Source organism: Chionomys nivalis, chromosome 19 (assembly GCF_950005125.1).
Source record: "Chionomys nivalis chromosome 19, mChiNiv1.1, whole genome shotgun sequence".
In the NCBI taxonomy this organism is placed as follows: Eukaryota; Metazoa; Chordata; class Mammalia; order Rodentia; family Cricetidae; genus Chionomys; species Chionomys nivalis.
In genome coordinates this window covers 15,820,472-15,842,617 of record NC_080104.1, presented here as the reverse complement: position 1 = coordinate 15,842,617, position 22,146 = coordinate 15,820,472, and the positions used below count along the sequence as shown (strand labels likewise).

The following is a 22,146-nucleotide window of genomic DNA, read 5'->3' as shown; positions in this document are numbered from 1 at the left end:
TATAACAATTAGAGTTCAAAACTATATAAGCCATATTCATTTTTCAAGATGCTTTATGCATAGTAACTGCTCAGAAAGATAACTATGATTGGACCAAATAAAAAAACAGAAAGGGGAACAGAGTCATATGAAGATGTATTGCGAACTCAGTCAATACAGAGGTGACATTGAGAGCAAATTCGTGAGTTTTTTTTTTTGTTGTTGTTGTTGAGAAAATGCTATTTAGCCAAGTGCAAGGTCAGAACAGCTCAGAGACTAAGCATGTTAGGATTTTACCCTTAATAGTGGGAATCTACTGACACTTACCAGTAACTTTAAATAGAATGATTTACTCATTGTACCTCAGTGGGCAAAACTACAGTCCATCATGAAGAAGGCTGAAATGTCCTGATGAGCTCGTTGCTTAGAATTGGGGGAATGCTGGTTCTTGGTCCTCTTATCTCCTCCACTGCCATTCTTTTCAATGTAAAACTTGATGAAGTGTCACACCTAATTTATCCCTCTCATCTCAGACTACCTCTGCTCTGTTTCAATGACACATTTCTCTATTACTATTGTAGATAATTCAAGAGGGGTAGGTTTATAATATAAAATACCCTACAGATAAAATCAAAAATGACCTGGAATCTGTACCAAGTACAAACCAGGGCTTTTTTTTTTTTTTTGGAATGCTGGTGTGTGCGTGCATACCTTCTATGAGTCATACTGCATGCTTGTGGTTTTGCAGCACTTACACGGACTTTTGAGCCATCTTTAGTCCTGCAGTGTTTCTCGTGATTTATCCTTTTGTCATTGTATTTATGTGCTTTATTCCTGTAACAAAAGCATAAACTCTTGTAAGGGAGAAAATGTGTTTCCCTTTTATTTGTCTTTATCTTGTTTTACATACCCAACAATCTACCTCCCAGGACACTTAATACAGATATTTTAAGGTGTTGGAATGATTGGAAATCTGTATAATTCCCAACAACTCCTACACCTCAAAGAGGCAAAATTTTGTTAAAATGCCTTTAACACGCCACACGAGGTAGTTCTTGGAGAAAAAACACAGGTGTGGAGACATTTATTTTCAGAATGGTGTGTATTTCAGAAGATGTTTAAAAATATCTTTCTAAGGCTCACACAATGTTAGGTAAGATGCTTTAGAGGAAGCTGTGAGGAAGACAAATATGCATATGTTCATATATATATATGGTATGTGTGTCATCTCTGCTCTCCAGTATACAGTTCTATCACTGATGTTCTCTAGCAGTTCAGTCCTTTACAGCACAATCAAAGAAAGCTTCGGGGAACTACTCTACGCACTCTCTGTTTCATTTTCATTGCAGATTCTAGTCATTATGGATGTTCCAGAAATACAATGTACTTACACTCTTGTGGAAGCATTATACATACTATTGTTCTCTATGTACCTGGGCCAGGAAAAAATTTCATGATTATTCCTCTGAAAAGCCTTCTTAGTATTTCCTAGGCCAGATGATTCCTTCTTAATGTTCTCTTAGCACTTTATGTTAACCAATATCAGATAGGTAGGTATATAAATGATAGTGAGAAAATGATGATTTTGATGATGATAGATGATAGATAGATAGATAGATAGATAGATAGATAGATAGATAGATAGATAGACAGATAGACAGATGATACCCCTAAATACTTATTACTCCCACCTCAGTCTTCTATTCCATCCCATAGCCACAAAATCTCTGAAATAAATAACTACTGTTCAGCTCAGCACTTTATCCTGGGCCTGCCTATAATGAAAGTATATCTAGGTATCCACGTGGAATACCTAGACATGTTCACCACACTCAGGTCTTATATACATATCAGCATAATGTTCGAATTTTTCTCATTTTCTTAACTTCCCCATTGCTTAAATGATATTTACATTTAAATAATTTTTTATTAAAAAATATAAATACAGCATTATCCCCCTCCCTTTCCTTCCTCTAGCCCTTCCCATGTCCCCTTACTTTTTTTCAAATTATAACCTCTTATACTTTAATTTTTTGATACATACAAACATATATATATTCATACAATGTAATCACTACTGAGCCCATTTAGTGTGTTGCTGGTATATGTACATTGTCAATGTTGACCACTTGTATTGGATAACCTATTTGGGGACTCATTTCTGGAGAAGACAATTTCTCCCACCCCCAGTATTCCTTAATTGCCTGTAGGTTTTTGTTTAAGGATGGGGCCCCATAAGATTGCCCCCCTTTTATGTTTGTTGATGTTGTCCTTTTTCAGGTCTTGTTCAGGGTTATCATGGGTGAATACTCCCTGTCATTTCTAATGACACAATCTCACATCTGACTTACTGGTCCTTTGACTCATTGTCTTTCTGCTTTTCTCTTCTGTGATGCTCCCTAAGCCTTGGGTGCAGGAGTTATTGGGGATGTGCACCCCATGAGCAGTTGGTAGTTTTCTGTGATGGTCTCTGTTATTTACCAGAAACGTCTTTGATTTGGAGTAGGAACAGCTTACCTCTGGGTTTATGGATACATGGTTGGAATGCAGTTAGGAATGATGCTGGTCTAGTAACGTGAGACTCTATATTCTTCTCTAAGACCCATTAACTCACTAGCCCCCAAGTAGTTGGCTAGGTTTCTAGAACCAGGAGTGATTTCTTCCCTACTAAAAGGGCCTTAAATCCAAATAGATGGCTGTTGTTTACCATCAAGATATTAGTGCCACTATTGAGCCAGAATGGATATCTTGCCTTGCTGGTCGCTATCGTGATTTGGAGGCTATGTAGGACTATTGGTAATTTCCTTCTTCTGTCAGTATGTATGGAAAGTTCTGGAAATGCAAAAGTTAGTCCTTGGCAGGCTTTTAGAGAAGGTGAAGTTTAGATCATGTGTACAAGGTGCATAGTATTTCAGAAACAGGAGCTTATCTTTACCGTGATCAAAGGATGTTTTAAACTCTACTTTGAGGTTTCCCCTGTAGGTTGTCAGTATGACCTGTATTTCAACTCAGGTGCTAATAAACTAAGTGCCATATTTATTATAGGGCCTGTGGTTATTAACAGAATATTTTAAGGGAAAATATTCTTACTCCAAAAAAGGATTATAATGGCAAGGCTTTCAGTACTTCTACCAGACATAGGGACTTGCAGTATTCCTCAAGTGCTCATTTAGGTGGCAGTGAGCTCCCTTAAAGCAGGTCAACATCATAGCTATGTACTGTTTGATGTAAGATACTCGTCCTTGAGTAGCCGTTATGATTCCTTTGTGAACATTTTAGGTAAAAGAATAATTATACCACTTTTAATGGAGATGGTGGAATAAGATCACTAATATTAGCTACAGAGGAACAAAATATTTATTTTCATATCATATCCTAGTCTCATTAATAAAGATTTTAGAAACGGATTTGAACGAAAATTTTTAGAGTGTGGAAAAAAGTAGGGCTGGGAAGATGTAACCCTGACAACTGCGATGAGGAGGGATAGGGAGAGTGGGGAAAGAAAGCAGGAAGATTTAACAATGGAACAGCAAACAAGACAGGTCAACATGGAATTGCAGAAGAAGAGGGAGCCACTATAGAAAAGGATTGTCAATGCCCAGAGTATCTCAAAAGCATGTAGGCCAGTGTTGAATGGCAGAAGGAGAGGAAGCCTCTATAGAAAAGGATTGTCAAAGCCCAGAGTGTCTCAAGAGCATGCTTAGGCCTTGGCTTATATCCAAACAACAATGAGATAGAGAAAAGCAGAAGTTACTTTTTTTTTTAATAATACAGAAAGCTGACCGACCATGGTACTGAAGTTCTGAGAGTGACTGTACCAGGCGAGGAGAGGGGTGATCTGGGAAATATAAACACATTATAGTATTAAAGAGATAATTTTTTCCCTTCTTCTTTGCATAGATTTAGGTGAACTGGCCTTTCTAAGGGGTGATATCTTGTAAGGCCAGTTAATTGGAATAACTGTTAAGAGAGGAGACACTGATATGTGATGTTTTAATCTTTGGAGCATGTCTCCATCCAGGACATGAAATATATTTTATTCTTTTGATCAGAAGACAATAGCTTTTCCTCAGTGGGGCTAACAGAACCGTAATATCCACCATCAGATGCCCTCAATGCTTTGTAGCATTTGTTGTCCAAGGGTTGAATCCTTAAGATCACTTAAGAGATGGGTTGAAATTAGAAAATAGGTCATCACCATTTCCATCATGAAAATTCAAACTACTGTTCCTGAGAAGGGATTAGCATCTGGACTAGAACTTTAACCACACACTGACATATAGGTAGTGCTGCTTAGGAAAAGAATGATAACCAATTAGAGACAGAGATGGGAATATATCTCAGTGGTTGTGGAACTTGCCTTGCACATTTTAAACCATAAGTTCAATTATTCATACAGAGAGAGAGAGAGAGAGAGAGAGAGAGAACCAGAATTGTCTTCTGAGACCTCAACTCTCCATCCAAGACAGGACTGAGAACATCTGTACCGTTTGGCTTTGGCCCTGGACGAAATACAGAAATGGAACTGCTATCTTTAGGTTCCTCATCTTCCCTATATCTGTCTCCTGTCTTCACCAATATAATTTTCATTTGATACAGGTGGATAATGCTAGTTCTATTCAGTTTATAAATTCATGGGAACATTTAGCAGGAATGGAAAAAATCCATTGTATGTATGCTAATGTGTATTAAGCAAATACATATGGGAGAGCTGATTTGACAGGGATCTGAAGAACAAATGGCTTTTACTTCTAAAGAAATTGATCAGTTCCACTTCGGTTGCTGACTATTTACACACTAGAAAAAAGGGACACATTTCCTTTTGTTGTTATTTAAGACATCTTTCTGGAAATTACAGAAGGGAAGAGAAGTGGCTTTGTTCAGATTTAGAAAGTGATAACACTTCTTGTTGCTATGGAAATGAGTATAGGTTATGTTGTTTTTCCATTTTATCACAATAAGGCAGACTGATCTAGCTGGTCTTCTAACATGTATTGTCTTCACCACTGAGGAATCATTTGGTTTCTATTGCTATGATAAACTCCACGACCTAAAGCAATTTGGGAAGAGGTTTATTTCAGCTTTAGTTGTAGCTCATCTTGAGGGCAGGGTTGAATTTAAGGCAGGAATTTGGAGGCCAGAATTGATGCAGAGACCAGGGAGGAGTACTGTTTACTGACTGTTTCAGCCTGCTTTCTTATAAATCTCTGAACCTCCAGGCATAATCTCTCAGTGAACTGGATCTTCCCACATAAATCAATATCAAGAATATGTACTATAGATTTGCATCCAGACTTATCTGATGGTAGCATTTTTCTCAACTGAGGTTCATCTTCCCAAATAACATTAACTCTGTAAAGTTGAAAACAACAACAAAAAACCCAACCAAACAAAGAAAAACAAACGAACAGAAAACAGGATACCATTTAACAAAGAGTGGATCAGAACTTCAGAGATAATAGAAACTAAATTTTTTTTGCTTCACTTGGAGAAGAGACAAACCAGGAAACACCTGCTTATTTTAGCAGAAGTAGAAATTAAACTCCTATGACTTGGTCCTGTGCCTACAAACTTCTGTCTGTGCACATTTTAGACACCTGCTGGGAAGTGGAGAACAACTTTAAATGACTAAATGAATAAACAATATTATATAAATATCCCATGTGTTGCATACTAATAAGAACAATACTCAACCCTATCTGAGCACTAATCATACCTTATATTAACATATATGACCTTTGCAAGACCATAAAGGTTTTATGTTATGAACTATAGAAATGACCTTGGAAAGTAAAGCCTTCAATTGTGGTGTTAAGCAGTAATAAATCTTACTATGGACAATGAGCTTAAGACACTCGTGCTCCTTGTCCTGTTTGTGGGTGGAACCATAAGCATAGTAGGTGGCCACTCAAGTCTTTTCATATAGCCACCATTTTGCAAATTCTCTCTTTCAAGTACATTTACAAATTATCTCTAAGCATGTGAGCGTTGGAACCTGAAACAGGAATGAAGTTACCACCACTGCCTCTGTAGGTAGCTGTAACCTTATTTTTGCTTGTTTACTTTCTTTTGAACTCATTGGTGCCTTGAAGCTATGGCAGTATAACCCTTCCTCAAGAATAATGAAATACTTGCCTAGGACAACCAAAATGAAGATCCTCTGTCTTTGAGTCTATTAGTTGGATTAAATCATTTCAACCAATCTTGGGCCACTGACATGCTAACATGCTCTGTTAAAAATATTTTATATTCTGGTAGGTTAATATTTTGTTTTATTTCAGCAGCACAGAAATCTTGTGTTTATTGTTTTAGCCTTCCTCTGTGGAAAACAATCTGAACTACTACACTTTCTGAACTTAAAATATGACAAAAGGAATTGCATTTATTCTCTCTTTGGGGCATTTTAATGCTTTAAAGTCCTCATCTAAAAAATGACTTTTTTATTTTTCTTTAATCAAATACCTTGTAGGAAGTTGTTTTCTTATTACTTGCTTATTCCTTCCAAATATGAAACCCTGTGATGGAAAATCAAGATAAGTGATGGTTTCACTTAATCCTATTTTGTATTTACATTTAACAAGGGGAAATGAAACAAAGAAATATGTTAGGAAACAACTGCAATGGAAGTATTATGCAAAGAAAGAAACAAAATCCCATCATTTTTTAAAAACTCTTACTAGCTCTTTGGTATGCAGGAAGACTTACTCTTCATTAATAAAAGGCAGTTGACCATCTAGAAGTTCATAATATGCTTGCAGCATCTACCTCATTGAAACTCAATAAAATCTGTTTTACAATTGCCTTGACCAGGGGCTGTGCTGACAAAATTATTTCATAGTCATAAACTATCTGGATGTTAACCCAGTATCCAATGAAACAAATGCTCAGCTTGCTTCCTTACCCTATCAAAACATCATTGAGTAGTTCAGCTGTGCACAGTTGTCTACAGAGTATCTCCACATTCTTTTATCTCGGTGAGGACATCTTGGGTCTTTACTCTGAGATTAACTCTCCTACTGCTGTAGAGGTGTAGACTGGATGGAAGTAATTTGAAGGGTATAGAACAGTAGCTTTTAACACAAGCTAAAGAACCCAGGAATATTTCTCCTGCATCGCTGTCACTAAACAGAGCCCATGATGTGCTGTTTTATGGCTGGGAGACAGCATTGTGACCTATGATTTTATTGATTCACCTTGCAATAATTTACCTACTGGAGACTGCCTCTGCTGGCATTTTCTTATGCTGCATCCAGAATCTGAAAACCTGTAGGATTTCCTGATGTTTTGCTTCGGAATCATTCTGACCCCCAAAACCTTTAATCATAGTGCGCTAGTATAAGAATTCAAAAAAGTACATCAAGTCTTTCTCCTGAATACACTCACCCATATTTTCATACTGAACTACCAACCTTTCCCCTTAATGAGGCAGTGCTGCTGGAGCACTATTTCCTCTCTAACCTCACATCTCACCGCTCCCTCCGGTTCTTTGAGCATCCTGCCTCCTTTGCCTTCAAGCCTAATACATGTGAATGCTTCTTCACTGGCTGTCTTGCACTCACTGAGGCCCCCTGTCTGTTGTCACTAGTAGTGACTTATTGTCCTGCATGGGCTTGATGCACAGCGAATGATGAAAAGTAATATATGCTGGGGACATGATACGAGAAACTAAAGAGATTGGGGGGAAAAAGGGTAGTTCAAATTACCCAATTTTAGCAAAACAATCTCTACAATGTAATGTGATTAGTGGTTTACACGTAAAGGTGAGTTCACTCAACTAACGAGCGTTATGCAGAGACTGGGCTTGTTTAAGGCTTCAGGAAGTTATTAGTGAGCAAGCCAGGAAAGGTCATGAATCTCAGTGAGTGTGAGCTCTAATTGAAGATACAGAAAAGGAGCAATTGAATGACTATATACAATTATCTCAGGTAGATGTCATTAACAGGAAGCTCATAAAACAAGACAATGCAATGGCCTTGGGTAACAGGGTGTCCAGTGTAGGTTAGATTTAAATAGTTTGTTGTTGATGTTGCTGTTGTTGTTTTAAGCTAAGACATCCATAACAGGAAGTAGTCTTGGATTTAAGAAGAATATAGGGAAATATTCAAAGCAATGAGAACATCAGATACAAACCTGAAGATGGAAATAAATGTGATGTGTTCAAGGAGGAAGAGGAACAGAGAGAGCAGGAGGAGAAAAAGAGAGAGAACAGTAGGCAGGGTCAGAAGACATCTCTAGCTGTGGCCATCCATCATTCTGCAGTTCTGCCCCTGTTGCAGGCCTAGTGCAAGTTCAAACCAGTGGAGGGTTCAGGTATAGAGATGATGTGTTCTCATTTGCAAATGTCTGAGCAGGCCATGCCTACGATGTGAAAAGTACATTAAGGAACAGCAGAATCAAACCATGATTTAACTGGAGACCTGATGCTATCTTGTTTTGGTGACATGACAGCTGAGCTCAGCAGAGCACTGAAATAGAGCAACACTGAAGTCAGCATGCTACCATCCTACCATTTAAAAAATTAACCAATATTTCATAGCAATACTCACCTATACTCACAGAAATTTCAAAATTTGTGTGAGAAGTTACTATGAGTAATGAGGAGGCTGAGTCAAATTCCAGGCATAATTTTACCTGACAGGCTGCCTACATGAAGAGGAAGACAGTTGGAAAGGAGGGTCTACAGTTAAAGTTTCATATACGAGTCAAAGTGGTTTCTCTGCTTTGCCTCAATGAAGGTCTAGAAGGATTGGAGTTGGTGTAGATCTAAGTAGAAACTAACAGGCATGCCTTTTCTACGCATCCAGGCTCACTCATCTAGCAAATAAAACAGTTCTACCCATGACTAGTTAGATCTTAGCCTGCTGCTGAAATAACCAATGTATCGCACAAATAGTTGTAGGAACAGCATTACTGACATTCAGGTCTCTCCAAACTCTTTGTGTAGGTAGTTTTTTCATAGAGTTAGAAAGCTGAAAACTTTCTTCTATATCCTATAATCATCACTTCATATATTCATATCTCTTGTTGAGTTAAGAAAACTGGAGATGACACAGACAATGAACTACATTGAAGTTCTCCCTGTTAGTTCTCCCAATTAGAATGAGTTACATGGTACAACTCAAGTCACATGATCTTCTGAGTAGTATACAGCATTAACTTACCTGAGTATATTATGAGTTCAAGGAAGTTTCTCAAGAAATAGAATATTTGCTGCATTCATTCTCAGTTTCTCCTACTTAGAAGTATCTAATGATTGATTATCTAAAAGTAGGATGTTGTCATGCCCATAATGCATATATCTGGGTTTCTAAAGAACCCACTACTACTATCTGTAGTGGATAGGTTGGCTGAGCCAAGTGCATGTACATATTGTAACCATCCAATGGAGTTTTCATGTGGGATGGATGTCAAAACACCTCATTTATATTGTTCAGGTGCAGAGATTTAAACATTGACCAGTAATTCATTGTTATTTACTGAAATATAATGAGGGAAGATACACTGACGGCCTATCTTTTATAAGGTACTTTTATTTCTTTAAAGAAATGAATATTAGGCAACTTCAAAAGGAAGGTTGGCAGCTGGTCAAACTGAATAAATTTTGACTATCTAAAAATCTATACATCTTTAAAATTTTGATTTTTGTCCAGACATGTGATCAGCGCCTTCCTTATCCACTATAATCTCCAAGTAAGACCTGAGAGCACCTAACTGTCTGCACTGCTGCCAAAGATCCCTAGAGGTCTTTTTTTTTTTTTTTTTTTTTTTTTTTATAGAAAGGAGCTAAGACAGAACAACACATTCTTAAAAAGAAACAGAGCTTCTGGGATATGCCTTTCTCAGATGATCAGATACACATGTTTAAATAAAGACAGAATTTCAGAGCTATAGAAAGAAAAATTGAACCAAAACATTATGTCAGTATTTAGATAAAATACATCAAATAAGTGAGCAATTTGGATCTGGTGAGCAAACACAAACTATACCCACAGTTACTCAGTTCTGAGGCATGATTCACATCGCTTTCCTCAAATCTTGCCAACAATCTTTGCAAGATCCAATGGGTTTAAACAAGGAAACTTATAATCAGACTTTCAGTTTGATGTTATGCTTTTTACTTTTTATTTTTATTTCTATGGGTATTTTGCCTGCATGTATCTCTGTGCACAAAATGAGTGTCATGTGCCTGTAGAGACCAGAAGAGGAGCCAGATTTCTTGGAACTGGAATTATAGATAGTCATATGCTACCTTCTGTGTTCTGGGACTTGAACCTGGGTCCTCTAGAAGAGCAGCCAGGGTTCTTAACTGTTGAGCTATCTCCCCAGCCCCAGTTTAGTTTTAAGAAAGAAAAGAAATAGTAAGATTACAAAGATTCATTGCAGTAGTCAATACACCAAGGAGAACCCACAAATCAAATTGTTGTTAGGAAATAAGTTATTCATTTGGGTTTGGTCAAGTTTGGCGTCTTTCCTTCCTTCCTTCCTTCCTTCCTTCCTTCCTTCCTTCCTTTCTTTCTTTCTTTCTTTCTTTCTTTCTTTCTTTCTTTCTTTCTTTCTTTCTTTTTTTCTTGGTGGGTTTTTTTTTCCAGACAGGGTTTCTCTTTGTAGACCTGGCTGTCCTGGAACTAATTCTATAGACCAGGCTGACCTCAAATTTACAGAGATCCACCACTTCTGCCTCCTGGGTGCTGGGATTAAAGGAGTGCATCATTACTGTTCAGTAGTTTGGATTCTTAAGGTGGTTGTAACTATTTAGCATGAAGGGGAAGGTACACAGAGTGACTGTGATATCGTTCTCTTTCAATTCTCCAAGTTGAGTTTGCATTCTCTAAATATCTCCAACTTCTCATGTTTGCAATACATGCTGAAATATTGGGGACACTTGTGCATGTTAAAACAAAATGCAAACAATTGCCTCATATCTAGGTGTCTGGATTGAACAAAGTATCTCAAATGCTAACTAGATGCCTGGTAGTTCCATGTAAATACCTATGGTCAACACACTGGTCAGTGTTCTGCTGCCCTTGCCTACTGCTCTCTAGAGAGAACTGTTCCTTGCTTGCTAAGAATCAACTCTTTTATACCCTGTTGAGAACATGTTTCCTGACTCCATTCACACACAAACTACTTGTAGGATAAACTTTCTTTTGTGCCTACATCTCACCTGATACCAACAATGTATTCTCAGCCCTATAAATCATCCTGAAACTTACTTTTGGGCTCAACATTCTATCAGCTATTACCACCAAAGTGTGGAGACATCTTTGATAAGAATAATATTTCCAAATAGATTAAAGTTTTGTGATGGCGATCAGAGAGCACCCTCATTGGATGAGAATAACCGGCAATTCTAAGTGAGTGTGCTTTAAAGAAGGATGACTGCTTTGTTTACCCAATTCCTAGTATGATGGTCTTATCTACACTTCCTCAAGCTCAACACTGAAGCTTGGACACCATTTGGTGATACTATCTGAAAATTTTATCAGCTTCCTTTGAGAATCTACCTATAGGAGAAGATAAGACTAAGACAGATTCAGGTGTTGTCAGGGGAGGGGGAGATTGTGCAGACCCAGGAAGTGCTGGTACCACACGCAGGAAGTGTTTCAATACCACACTGGCTTTTAGAAACGTATTTATCCTGTTCTGAACTATTCACCTGACCACACAAATGTAAAGATGTAAGGCTGTTCTTGTCTGCATGTTGGTGCTTATGTTGATACTGGAAACCTTAGCATATTTATATATAGGATGATTACATGTTAAGTTTTGAAGCTCAAAGACAATTTTCTTAGAATTGAAAAGGAGACCACCCAGGCAATCTAAATATCAGAGACTGGTAGAGGAGGAGACTAGAAAAAGAAGGAAGAAAAAAAAAACATGCCATTGAGCTAGAACAAAGGTCAGATATATAGCAGGAAAGGAGGCTCTACAGAAAATAAGGAAGCCCAAAGTATCAAGGAAATAAAACTAATTTACATTCTGGTCAGCATCTGAAAGAAAAAGGCAGAAAAGGGAACAAGGACACTGTAGAACTTGTGGTGGCTTATTAGGGCAGGACTAGGGCCAGGAGTTCTGGGAAGGATATATGTAGTATCTCTTTGAAGGAAAATTTACTCCATCTTTTTAGCATGGCCTAGGGTGAGCCTCATGCCTTGCTCTACTTACAGCTAAACATAAATCATAAACTTTATCTGCTCTTAAGGAATTGGACTAGATTTCTATAGAAGAAAATGTACTGAGGGAGAGCATTTGGGAAATCCAAATGGATGAGCCTTTTCGCATGAGGCTTTTTGACACTCTCTCCACCGTCTTTATTCCTGTTCGTCCTGCAGGGGTTCCCACGTAGTTCCAAAAGATTAAGACTAAAATCCCGACTCTCCTCTCCACCCACATCAATTCCACCATCACCGACACCTCTCTTTGCATTCCTGTGCTTCTTCACTTAGAATAAGAAACTGTTCCTTGGAATGTGCATCCTTCTGGTAACTGAAGTCTCCCCTCTTTCTGTTTTCAAGGATGGGAGGAACAGTTTTATTGGACACCAGCTGGGCGGGGTAGTGGAAGTACCAAACAACAAAGACCAGCGGGTCAAGTCAGCCAGAGCCATTCAAATCACCTACTACCTCCAGACCTATGGTTCTGCCACTCAAGACCTCATAGGGGAGAAGTGGGAGAATGAGTTCTGTAAGCTTATGAGGAAGCTCCAGGATGAGCACCAAGACCTTCAACTGTACTCTCTGGCATCTTTTAGCCTCTGGAGAGACTTTCATAAGACCAGCATCCTGGCCAGAAGCAAGGTCCTGGTGAGCCTCGTGCTGATCCTGACCACGGCCACCCTGTCCAGCTCCATGAAGGACTGCTTGCGCAGTAAGCCCTTCCTGGGCCTCCTGGGGGTACTCACAGTATGCATTTCCATCGCCACTGCAGCTGGGATCTTCTTCGTCACAGATGGGAAATACAACTCCACCCTGCTGGGAATCCCTTTCTTCGCCATGGGTAACTATCCATCCTTGTGGTAATCAGATTCTTGCTGGTTTGGGGCAAGGTAGTACTTTCTTGACTTCTCAGGTGGAAATCTGTTTTAGTTTTTGCTTTGGTGTGTGATATTGTGTAATTTTTTTCCCTTAGAGTTTGGGTTTTTCTTACCTTTTTGAGGCCTTCAAATATATTACACAAAAATCAAATCATCCTTCCCTTTCATCTAAGGATGTCAGAAATCTTTAAATTGTATAATATGGGAATTCTCTACTCAGTTTCTTCATAACTAATACATTGGAATTGCCTGCTATAAAAATAAGGAGAGTCGATGCTTATTTCAAACAGAATTTTGTGTCCCCCATCATAGCTACCCTCAGTGATAGTGACATGATAGTTAATGATACTGGAAAATGAAAGAGAACAACTGATGTGTCTTAATTTCAGAGATCTTCTAAAGGAAACTCAAACTCATTTAGTAGTGTTGCACAGAACCTACTGTATTCTTTTACCTGTGTAAAAAAATCTTTTAAAATTTAAAAAAAAAAAACCTGTCTGATATGGCATAGATATATTATCTAGCCTATATATTTATCTCTAGTGAAAATAATTAGTAATCATCCATAATTAAGATAATAAATATTCTCCCAGCCAAACATAAATCATGACCTAAATATAAAAATGACACGTGTGTGTATGCATGTATGTGGTGTCTGTGTATGGATATTTTCTGGGAATAGACATGAGTGAGGACTCAGTGACAGGATGGGTATGACTTACCAATAAAGCGGAGACGATGGTGATATTTGTGGTATTCAAAAGGCTCTATTCTATGTGGTATAACTGTGTGTGTAATAATTCAGAAATTGAACCTCCAGGTGGTGACCTAGTGACCTGACACAAGCAAGAGATCCTTAAGTTACAAAGAATGGCTTTGGATGTACTAGCTTAAAATCAGTTGTAGCAGGGTAGTGGTGGCGCACACCTTTAATCGTAGCACTCAGGAGGCAGAGGCAGGCAGATATCTCTGAGTTCTGAGTTTGAGGTCAGCCTGATCTACAAGAGCTAGTTCCAGGACTGATTCCAAATCAACACAGAGAAACTATGTCTTGAAACCCCCCCAAAAAAATAGATGTAAATAAGTTTTATTATTAAATGCTAAATATGAATGCAGAAAGCTCTCTAGATGGCCCAAGCACCCATTTCTTTCTACCTTCACAAGCAAATTTATAAATTAACAAGGGGCATGCAAGTTGTACAAACTGAGGTCATGTGTCAGCATTGGGAATCTAACTTAAGCATTACTTCTTTCATAATATAATAATGGAAGCTCTGCAAATTATTATTTTTTAATTTAAGAGACTATAATGAAAGATTCTCGTTTAAAGTAAATGCTCCACAAATAGCTACAAATGTTAGTGTGTAACATTGTATGAAAGTGTAGTGAATTCCACAATGAAAATGAAACAGCCCTTGGCTTCACACAATTGAGTCTTTAAAACTTTGCAAATCATCACAGATGCATATTAATTAGGTAATAAAAATATTTTATCCAAAACTATGTAAAATATTTTGGCACTAGTGATAAAATGAGTCTAGGACTGTATTTTACTTTTTCTAAATATTCCAGTTCTTCTCAACTTGAAAATTGACACAAGATTTCTAAGAATCACAAAGTAAGACTCACAAGTAAGACATGGCTTGCTCCAGCCTGGTCAAAACCAGTGGCATCCTAATCATGGAATAGAAAGATAATTTTCAGAAAAGGATAAAATTACACACTCTATACAAATAAGGTGAAAATCTACCTATAGTAATGCTCGAATATAATGCCAGCACTATAAGGACAAAGTGGTGTTTTCATTCCTAATAGCAAGAACACTAACAACAGTAGTGATAGAGAAATCCAGATGTATGGCACATACTGTGTCCCTATCCACTGAACTTTAGAACCACAAATCAACTCTGGATACCATGGGCATGGACTGTAAGCAGACAGGTCAGTGTATACTCAGGGTGCTGCTGCAGTTCTGAGAGGAACGTGTCTGCTGTGCTCCAAAGGCATGGCAAAGAAAAACCCACACACAGATGCTTAAAAGTTCCACTTCACCAAGGCTGTGTTTCCATCCCAGTATTCTGCTTGCGTTGTGTGCTATACTGAACACTCAGTAATATCAGTTTGATCTGGTTCTTCACATTGACAATGAAGAATTGGGGCTACTCAGTAGTAAAATTGAAGATGCTATGAAATTACTTATTTCCTCATCTGTTGAATGTAGGATTTTGTCACTCTCAAATTGCAGGGTTTATATTAACCTCCAGACTCTAATCCTAGAGAGGAACAAAGAGACAGAGAATGGGACAGAGACAGAGACTAACTTACTGATAGGAAATATCACAGTCTTGCATACAGAGCATCAGATAAGCAAAGACACGACTCACAGAAAACACATGTTGTGAAGGTGGGAAGGAAAATGAGATGTGAAATATAAATTTTATTTGTTAAATATGTATTTATCACTGGCATGCACAACGTTTGCACAATGCTGGTTGGTGCAAAGCCTTTGGTAAATTGTGTTAATGAAATGTCCAAGCTATGTTATCTAAAATCAGCAGAATATAGGAAACAGCTCAACAACTCTTAGAAATCTCTCTTTTTCTGTCCTAGTTTTCTTTTTGTTGCTGTGATAAAGCTTGACCAAAGGCAATTTGGGGAGTAACTGGTTTATTTGGCTTATATTTTCACATTGTATTCCATCATGCAGAGAAGTAAACCTAGAGGGAGAGGAACTGGAGCAGAGACCATGGAGCAATGCAGCTTACTCACTTGCTCTCCAGAATGGCATTTAGCTACAGCTACCATTTTTAATTGATTTTATTGAGCTATATATTTTTTCTTTGCTCTCCTCCCTTCCTTTCCCCTCCCTTTCTCTTTTTTTTTTTCTCTTTTTTTTCCCCCTCCCTTTCAACCCTCTCCCATGGTCCCCATGCTCCCAATTTACTCAGAAGATCTTTTTTTTTTTTTTTTTTTTTGGTTTTTCGAGACAGGGTTTCTCTGCGGTTTTGGTTCCTGTCCTGGAACTAGCTCTTGTAGACCAGGCTGGTCTCGAACTCACAGAGATCCGCCTGCCTCTGCCTCCCAAGTGCTGGAATTAAAGGCGTGCTCCACCACCGCCCGGCTACTCAGAAGATCTTATCTCTTTCTATTTCCCATGGAAATTAGATCTATGTATGTCTCTCTTAGGGTCCTCATTGTTGTCTAGGTTCTCTGGGATTGTGAATTACTAGTTTGGTTTTCTTTGTTTTATGTCTAAAAATCACTTATGAGTGAATACGTATAATATAGTATTTGTCTTTCTAGGTCTGGGTTACCTCACTCAATATGATGTTTTCTAGATACATCCATCCATTGGCTTACAAATTTCAAGATGTCGTTATTTTTTTTCTGCTGTATAGTATACATTGTGTAAATGTACCACATTTTCTTTATCCATTCTTCAGTCAAGGGGCATTTAGGTGGTTTCCATGTTCTCACTATGACAAACAATGTTGCTGTGGACAGAGTTGAGCACATGTCCTTGTGGTACAATTGCGCATCCTTTGGGTATATACCAAAAGTGGTAATGCTGGGTCTTGAGGAAGGCTGTTTTCTAATTTTCTGAGAAATCGCCACACTGATATCCAAAGGGCCTGTACCAGCTTGCACTCCCACCAGCAATGCAGAAGTGTTTCCTTTACCTGACAACCTCTCCAGCATTAGTTGTCATCAGTGTTTTTGACCTTGGCCATTCTTACAGGTGTAAGATGGGATCTCAGTGTTGTTTTGATTTGATTAAGGATGTTGAGCATTTCCTTGAGTGTCTTTCTGCTATTTTTGGTTCCTCTTTTGAGAGTTCTCTGTTTAAGTCGTATTCCATTTTTTAATGGATTATTTGTTCTTTAGCTGATCAATTTCTTGAGTTTTTGTATATTTTAGAGATCAGTTCTCTGTCTGATGTGGGGTTGGTGAAGATCTTTTCCCATTCTCTAGGCTGCCATTTTCTCTTATTGAGCATGTCCTTTGCTTTACAGAAGCTTTTCAGTCTCAGGAAGTCCCCTTGATTACTTGATTCTCTCAGTGTCTGTGCTACTGGGGTTATATTTAGGAAGTGGTCTCCTGTGTCAAAAGGTTCAAGTATACTTCCCACATTCTCTTCTATGAGGTTCAGTGTGGTTGGCTTTATGTGGAGGTCTTTGATTCATTTGGACATGAGTTTTGTGCATGGCAATAGATATGAATCTATATTAATTCTTCTACATGTTGATATCTACTTATGCCAGCACCATTTGTTAAATATTCTTTCTTTTTTCATTTGATTTTTTTTTTTTGCTTCTTTGTCAAAAATCAGGTGTTTGTGGGTGAGTGGATTAATAGCTGAGTCTTTGATTCGGTTCCATTGGTCCTTCTGTCTGTTTTCATGCCAATACCAGGCTGTTTTCAGTACTGGAGCTCTGTAAGAGTTTGATGCCTCCAGAAGATCCTTTATTGTACAGGATTGTTGTGGCTATCCTGAATTTTTTGCTTTTCCATTTGAAACAGAGTACTGTTCTTCCGAGGTCTATGAATAATTTTGCTGGGATTTTGATGGTCATTGCTTTGAATCTGTAGATTGCTTTTGGTAAGATTGCCATTTTTACTATGATAATTCTACCTACCTAAGATCATGGGAGATCTTTCCATTTTCTGCTGTCTTCAATTTCTTTCTTCAAAGGTTTAAAGTTCTTGTCATAAAGGTCTTCCACTTGTTAGGTTAGAGTTACTCCGAGACATTTTATGCTATTTGTGGCTTTTGTGAAGAGTGATATTTCTCTGATTTCTTTCTCAGCCCATTTATCAACTGTGTACAGGAGGGCTACTGTTTTTTTTTTGTTGTTGTTGTTTGGTTGGTTGGTTTTTTTTGTTTTGTTTTGTTTTGTTTTAGTTAATCTTGTATCCTGTTACATTACTGAAAGTGTTTATGAGTCATAGAAGTTCCTTGGTAGAATTTTTGGGGTGGCTTATGTAAACTATCATATCATCAGCAAATTATGAGAGTTTGACTTCTTCTTTTCTAAGTTGTATCCCCTTGATCACTTTTTGTTGTCTTACTGCTCTAGCTAGGACCTCAAGAACTATATTAAATAGATAAAAAGAGAGTAGAAAACCTTGTTCCTGATATTAGTGGGATGCTGTTAGTTTCTTTCTACTTGGTTTGATGTTGGCTATTGGCTTGTTATATGTTGCTTTTATTGTGTTTAGGTATGTTCCTTGTATCCCTGCTCTCTCCAAGACCTTTATCATGAAAGGATGTTGTATTTTGTTGAAGGCTTTTTAGCACCTAATGAGATGACCATGAGGTTTTTATTTTTCAGTTTCTTTATATGGTGGATTCCATTTACAGATTTTTATATATTGAATCATACCTGCAACCTGTAGGATGTAGCCAACTTGATCATGGTGGATGATTTTTCTGATATGTTATTGGATTTGGTTTACCAGTATTTTATTGAGTATTTTTGCATCAATGTTCATGAGGGAGTTTGGTCTGTAATTCTCTTCCTTAGTAATGTCTATGTGTGATTTGGGTATCAGGGTAGTTGTAGAGTCATAAAAAGAGTTTGGTAATGTTCCTTCTGTTTCTATTGTGTGGAAAAATTTGAGGAATATTGGCATTAGTTCTTTGAAAATCTTATAGAATTTTGCACTGAAACCATCTGGTCCTGGGCTTTTTTTGGTTGGGAGACTTTTGATGACGGCTTCTATTTCTTTACCAGTTACAGATCTATATAATTTGCTTATCTGATCTTGATTTAATTTTGGTAAGTGATAATTATCCAGAATGTTGTTCATTTTCTTTAAGTTTTCCAATTATGTGGAGTACAGGTTTATGCAGTATGACCTAATGATTCTCTGAATTAACATCTGTTGTTATGTGCTCCTTTTCATTTCTGATTTTGTTAATTTGGATATATTCTCTCTGCCTTTTGATTAGTTTGAATAAAGGTTTGTCTATTTCGTTGATTTTCTCAAAGAACCAACTCTTTGTCTCATTGATTCTTTGTATTGTTTTCTTTGTTTCTATATTGTTGATTTCAGCTCTCAATTTGATTATTCAAATTTGCAGTTCTTCTGGATGAGTTTACTTCTTTTTGTTCTAGAGTTTTTAAATGTCTGTTAATTCAGTAATGTGGGATTTTCCCCCACACTTCTTTATGTAGGCATTTTTGTGCTATGAAGTTTCCTCTTAACACTGTTTTCATTGTGTCCCATAAATGTGGGTATGTTGAGTGGTCATTTTCATAAAATTTTAGGAAGTCTTTTCTTCCTTTATTTTTTTCTTGACCCATTGTTGCTTCAGGTGAGCATGGTTTAATTTCCATGTTTTTGTGGGCTTTCTGGAATTAGTGTTACTGTTGAACTGTAATTTTAAGCCATGGTGAACCGATAAGATACAAGGGGTTATTCCAATTTTTTTTTTGTATCTGTTGAGGTTTAGTTTGTTACCTAGTATGTAGTCAATTTTTGAGAAGGTTCCATGAGGTGATGAGAAGAAGGTATATTCTTTTATGTTTGGATGGAATGTTCTATAGATGTCCGTTAGTTCTCTTATTTCTCTGTTAATTTTTTGTCTGACAGACCTGTCCAGTGGTGAGAGTGAAGTGTTGAAGTCTCTCACTATTAGTGCGTGAGGTTTAATGTGTGATTTAAGCTTTAACAGTGTTTCTTTTACATAAGAGGGTGCCCTTGTATTCGGGACATAGATGTTCAGTATTGAGACTTCCTCCTGGTGGATTTTTCCTGTGACTAATATGAAATGTCCTTCTTTGTCTCTTTTGACTGATTTCAGTTTGAAATCTATTTTGTTAGATATCAGGATAGCTACACCAGTTTGTTTCTTAGGTACATTTGATTGGAAAATTTTTTCCTAAACCTTACTCTTACGTGATGTCTGTCTATTAGGATGAGGTATGTTTCTTGTATGCAGCAGAAGGATGGATTCTGTTTTTGTATCTAATCTGTTAGTCTGTGTCTCTTTATAGGTGAGTTGAGTCCATTTATATTAATAACCAGTGATTGCTATCTACTGTTATTTTAGTTTTCATTGTTGTTGTTGTTATTTTGTGTGTTTCTCCCTTCTTTGGGATTTACTGCTGTGAGATCATCAATTGTCTTTGATTTTGTTGATGTAGCCAACTTCCTTGGGTTATTGATTTTCTTCTAGTAATTTGTGTAGTACTGTGTTTGTGGCTATGTATTGGTTAAATCTGGTTCTGTCATGGAATATCTTATGTTGTCCTTCTATGGTAATTGAAAGATTTGCTGGGTATAGTAGTCTGGGCTGACAACCATGGTCTCTTAATGTCTGTACAATGCTTGACCAGGACCTTCTGGCTTTTATTGTTTCCATTGAGAAGTCAGGTGTAATTCTTATCGGACTTCTTTCTTGGGGCTCTTTTTCTGAGGTTGTTGCCTTGAGCCTGCTGTGGTAGAGGTTGCTGGCCCAGGCCTACTTCGGCAGAGGTCACTGGATTGGGCCTGTTCCTGCAGATGTCCCTGGCACAGGACCTGCCTCTGAGGTCGTTAATTCATGCCTGGTCCAGTAGAGGTCTATTGTTCTGGCCTGGTCTCTCAGGAGTGGCTCCCTTGTATATGCTCCTGGTCCTGCAGAGTTCTCTGGCCCCAGCCTACTCCCTCAGTAGTAACTCCCTTGTACCTGCTTCTGTGGAGTTTGTTGCCTCAGGCCTGCTCCAGCAGAGGTCACTGGCTCAGACCTGTTTCTGTAGATGTCCTTGTCCTGGGCCTACTCCCACAAAGGTCTCTGGCTCCAGTCTACTCCCTTGGATGTCCTAGACTTGCTCCTGGACCCACAGCGGTCTTGGCTCAGGCCTATTCCCTCAGCAGTTACTTCCTTGTGCCTGCTCCTCTGGAGTTCACTGTCTCCCAGCTACCTTTCTTTACACTTCCCAGGGCCAGCTGCCTAAGGGCAGCTCCATGAGGGTTGACTGGGCCCTCCTACATTAGTTTAAAAATGTTCCCACAGACTTACCTGCACACCAGTCTGATGGAGGAATATTTTCAACTGAGGATCCTTCTTCCCAGGTGACCTAAGTTTGTATCAAATTGACAAAAAGAGAAAAAGAAAACAAGCAAACAACAACAACAAAACTATGACAATTTCTTCTATATTTCTGGAAGAATTCTTATGCCCCAATTCAAAATCCTTCACCTCATCAAGGCAGGATATGTCATTTATGGTGCCTATTTTATAAACCAAAGAAGCACATACCTGACACACCTTTACTCTTGTATTTTCCTTTTGTATTCATTATGTATTTTTGATCCACTTGATGCCCCTAGTGTTATTTCAGAGACACATAGAATGTATTTAAATATCATTCCTTTTAAAAGCTAATTCCCATTTTCATACGTTTTCTTGATGCTTCCTTAGGCAAAGTTTTATTTGTCAAGTTACATGCTCCATATTTGGGTTTATAAAATATGGCTATAGGTAGAAAGTCTCTCACACTCAACAAGTCCAGAATTGTAATGTTTAAGCTCCAAAATGATTCAAGCTTAATATCCTTTCTTTATTCAAGAATAAACCACCGAGAATTCTACCAATTTTAAATTTAAAATTCACTGTTTCCCTTTTTGTTTTAAAGGTTTTCATTTGCTTACCATGCATACATCCCCTCTTTATGGAGGGGGAATTGGAACTAAATACCTCAGAAAAGTGCTTTGCTCTGCCTTTCCATAGATAGTTACTGGACTATGTGTAATCTTGGTTCACTATTATTTCTCTGCTCACTCTGAATTTGTGCATTCTCACATTTGTCCTCTGCACACACTGGTCACGTAAAGGGAACTTGGTTTCTGCAGATAAGCTCAAGGTTTATAGATATAAGCTTGTATGTGCCTCAAAGCCCACCTTCACTTACTTATCAGTTGTTACTTATTGAATACTATTATACTCAAAGTGTTTAGAATTATAGACTCAAAGGTTTTTAATAGAATAAATCAAGTCTTTACTCTCACGGATTTTACACATAGGTCCAAGAGAAGGGAAAGATGGGAAAACAAAATAAAGAAATATAAACTTTGCCATATTGTTGAGAAATGATACAAAAATATAAAAATTAAATGGCCTGTGAGATAAAGAGCATGGTTAACCA

General features: G+C 37.8%; 1 protein-coding gene across 2 annotated transcripts in view; it reads left to right on the top strand.

Annotated features, from left to right (window-relative positions):
- Nucleotides 1-22,146, top strand: part of Ptchd4 (patched domain containing 4) — a 183,931-nt gene that overhangs the window by 44,011 nt on the left and 117,774 nt on the right. For both annotated transcript variants that reach the window (XM_057751829.1, XM_057751828.1), the window contains exon 2: nt 12,495-12,975. In XM_057751829.1, coding sequence (XP_057607812.1) covers nt 12,495-12,975 — 481 coding nt within the window. The remainder of the gene's footprint in view (nt 1-12,494; nt 12,976-22,146) is intronic.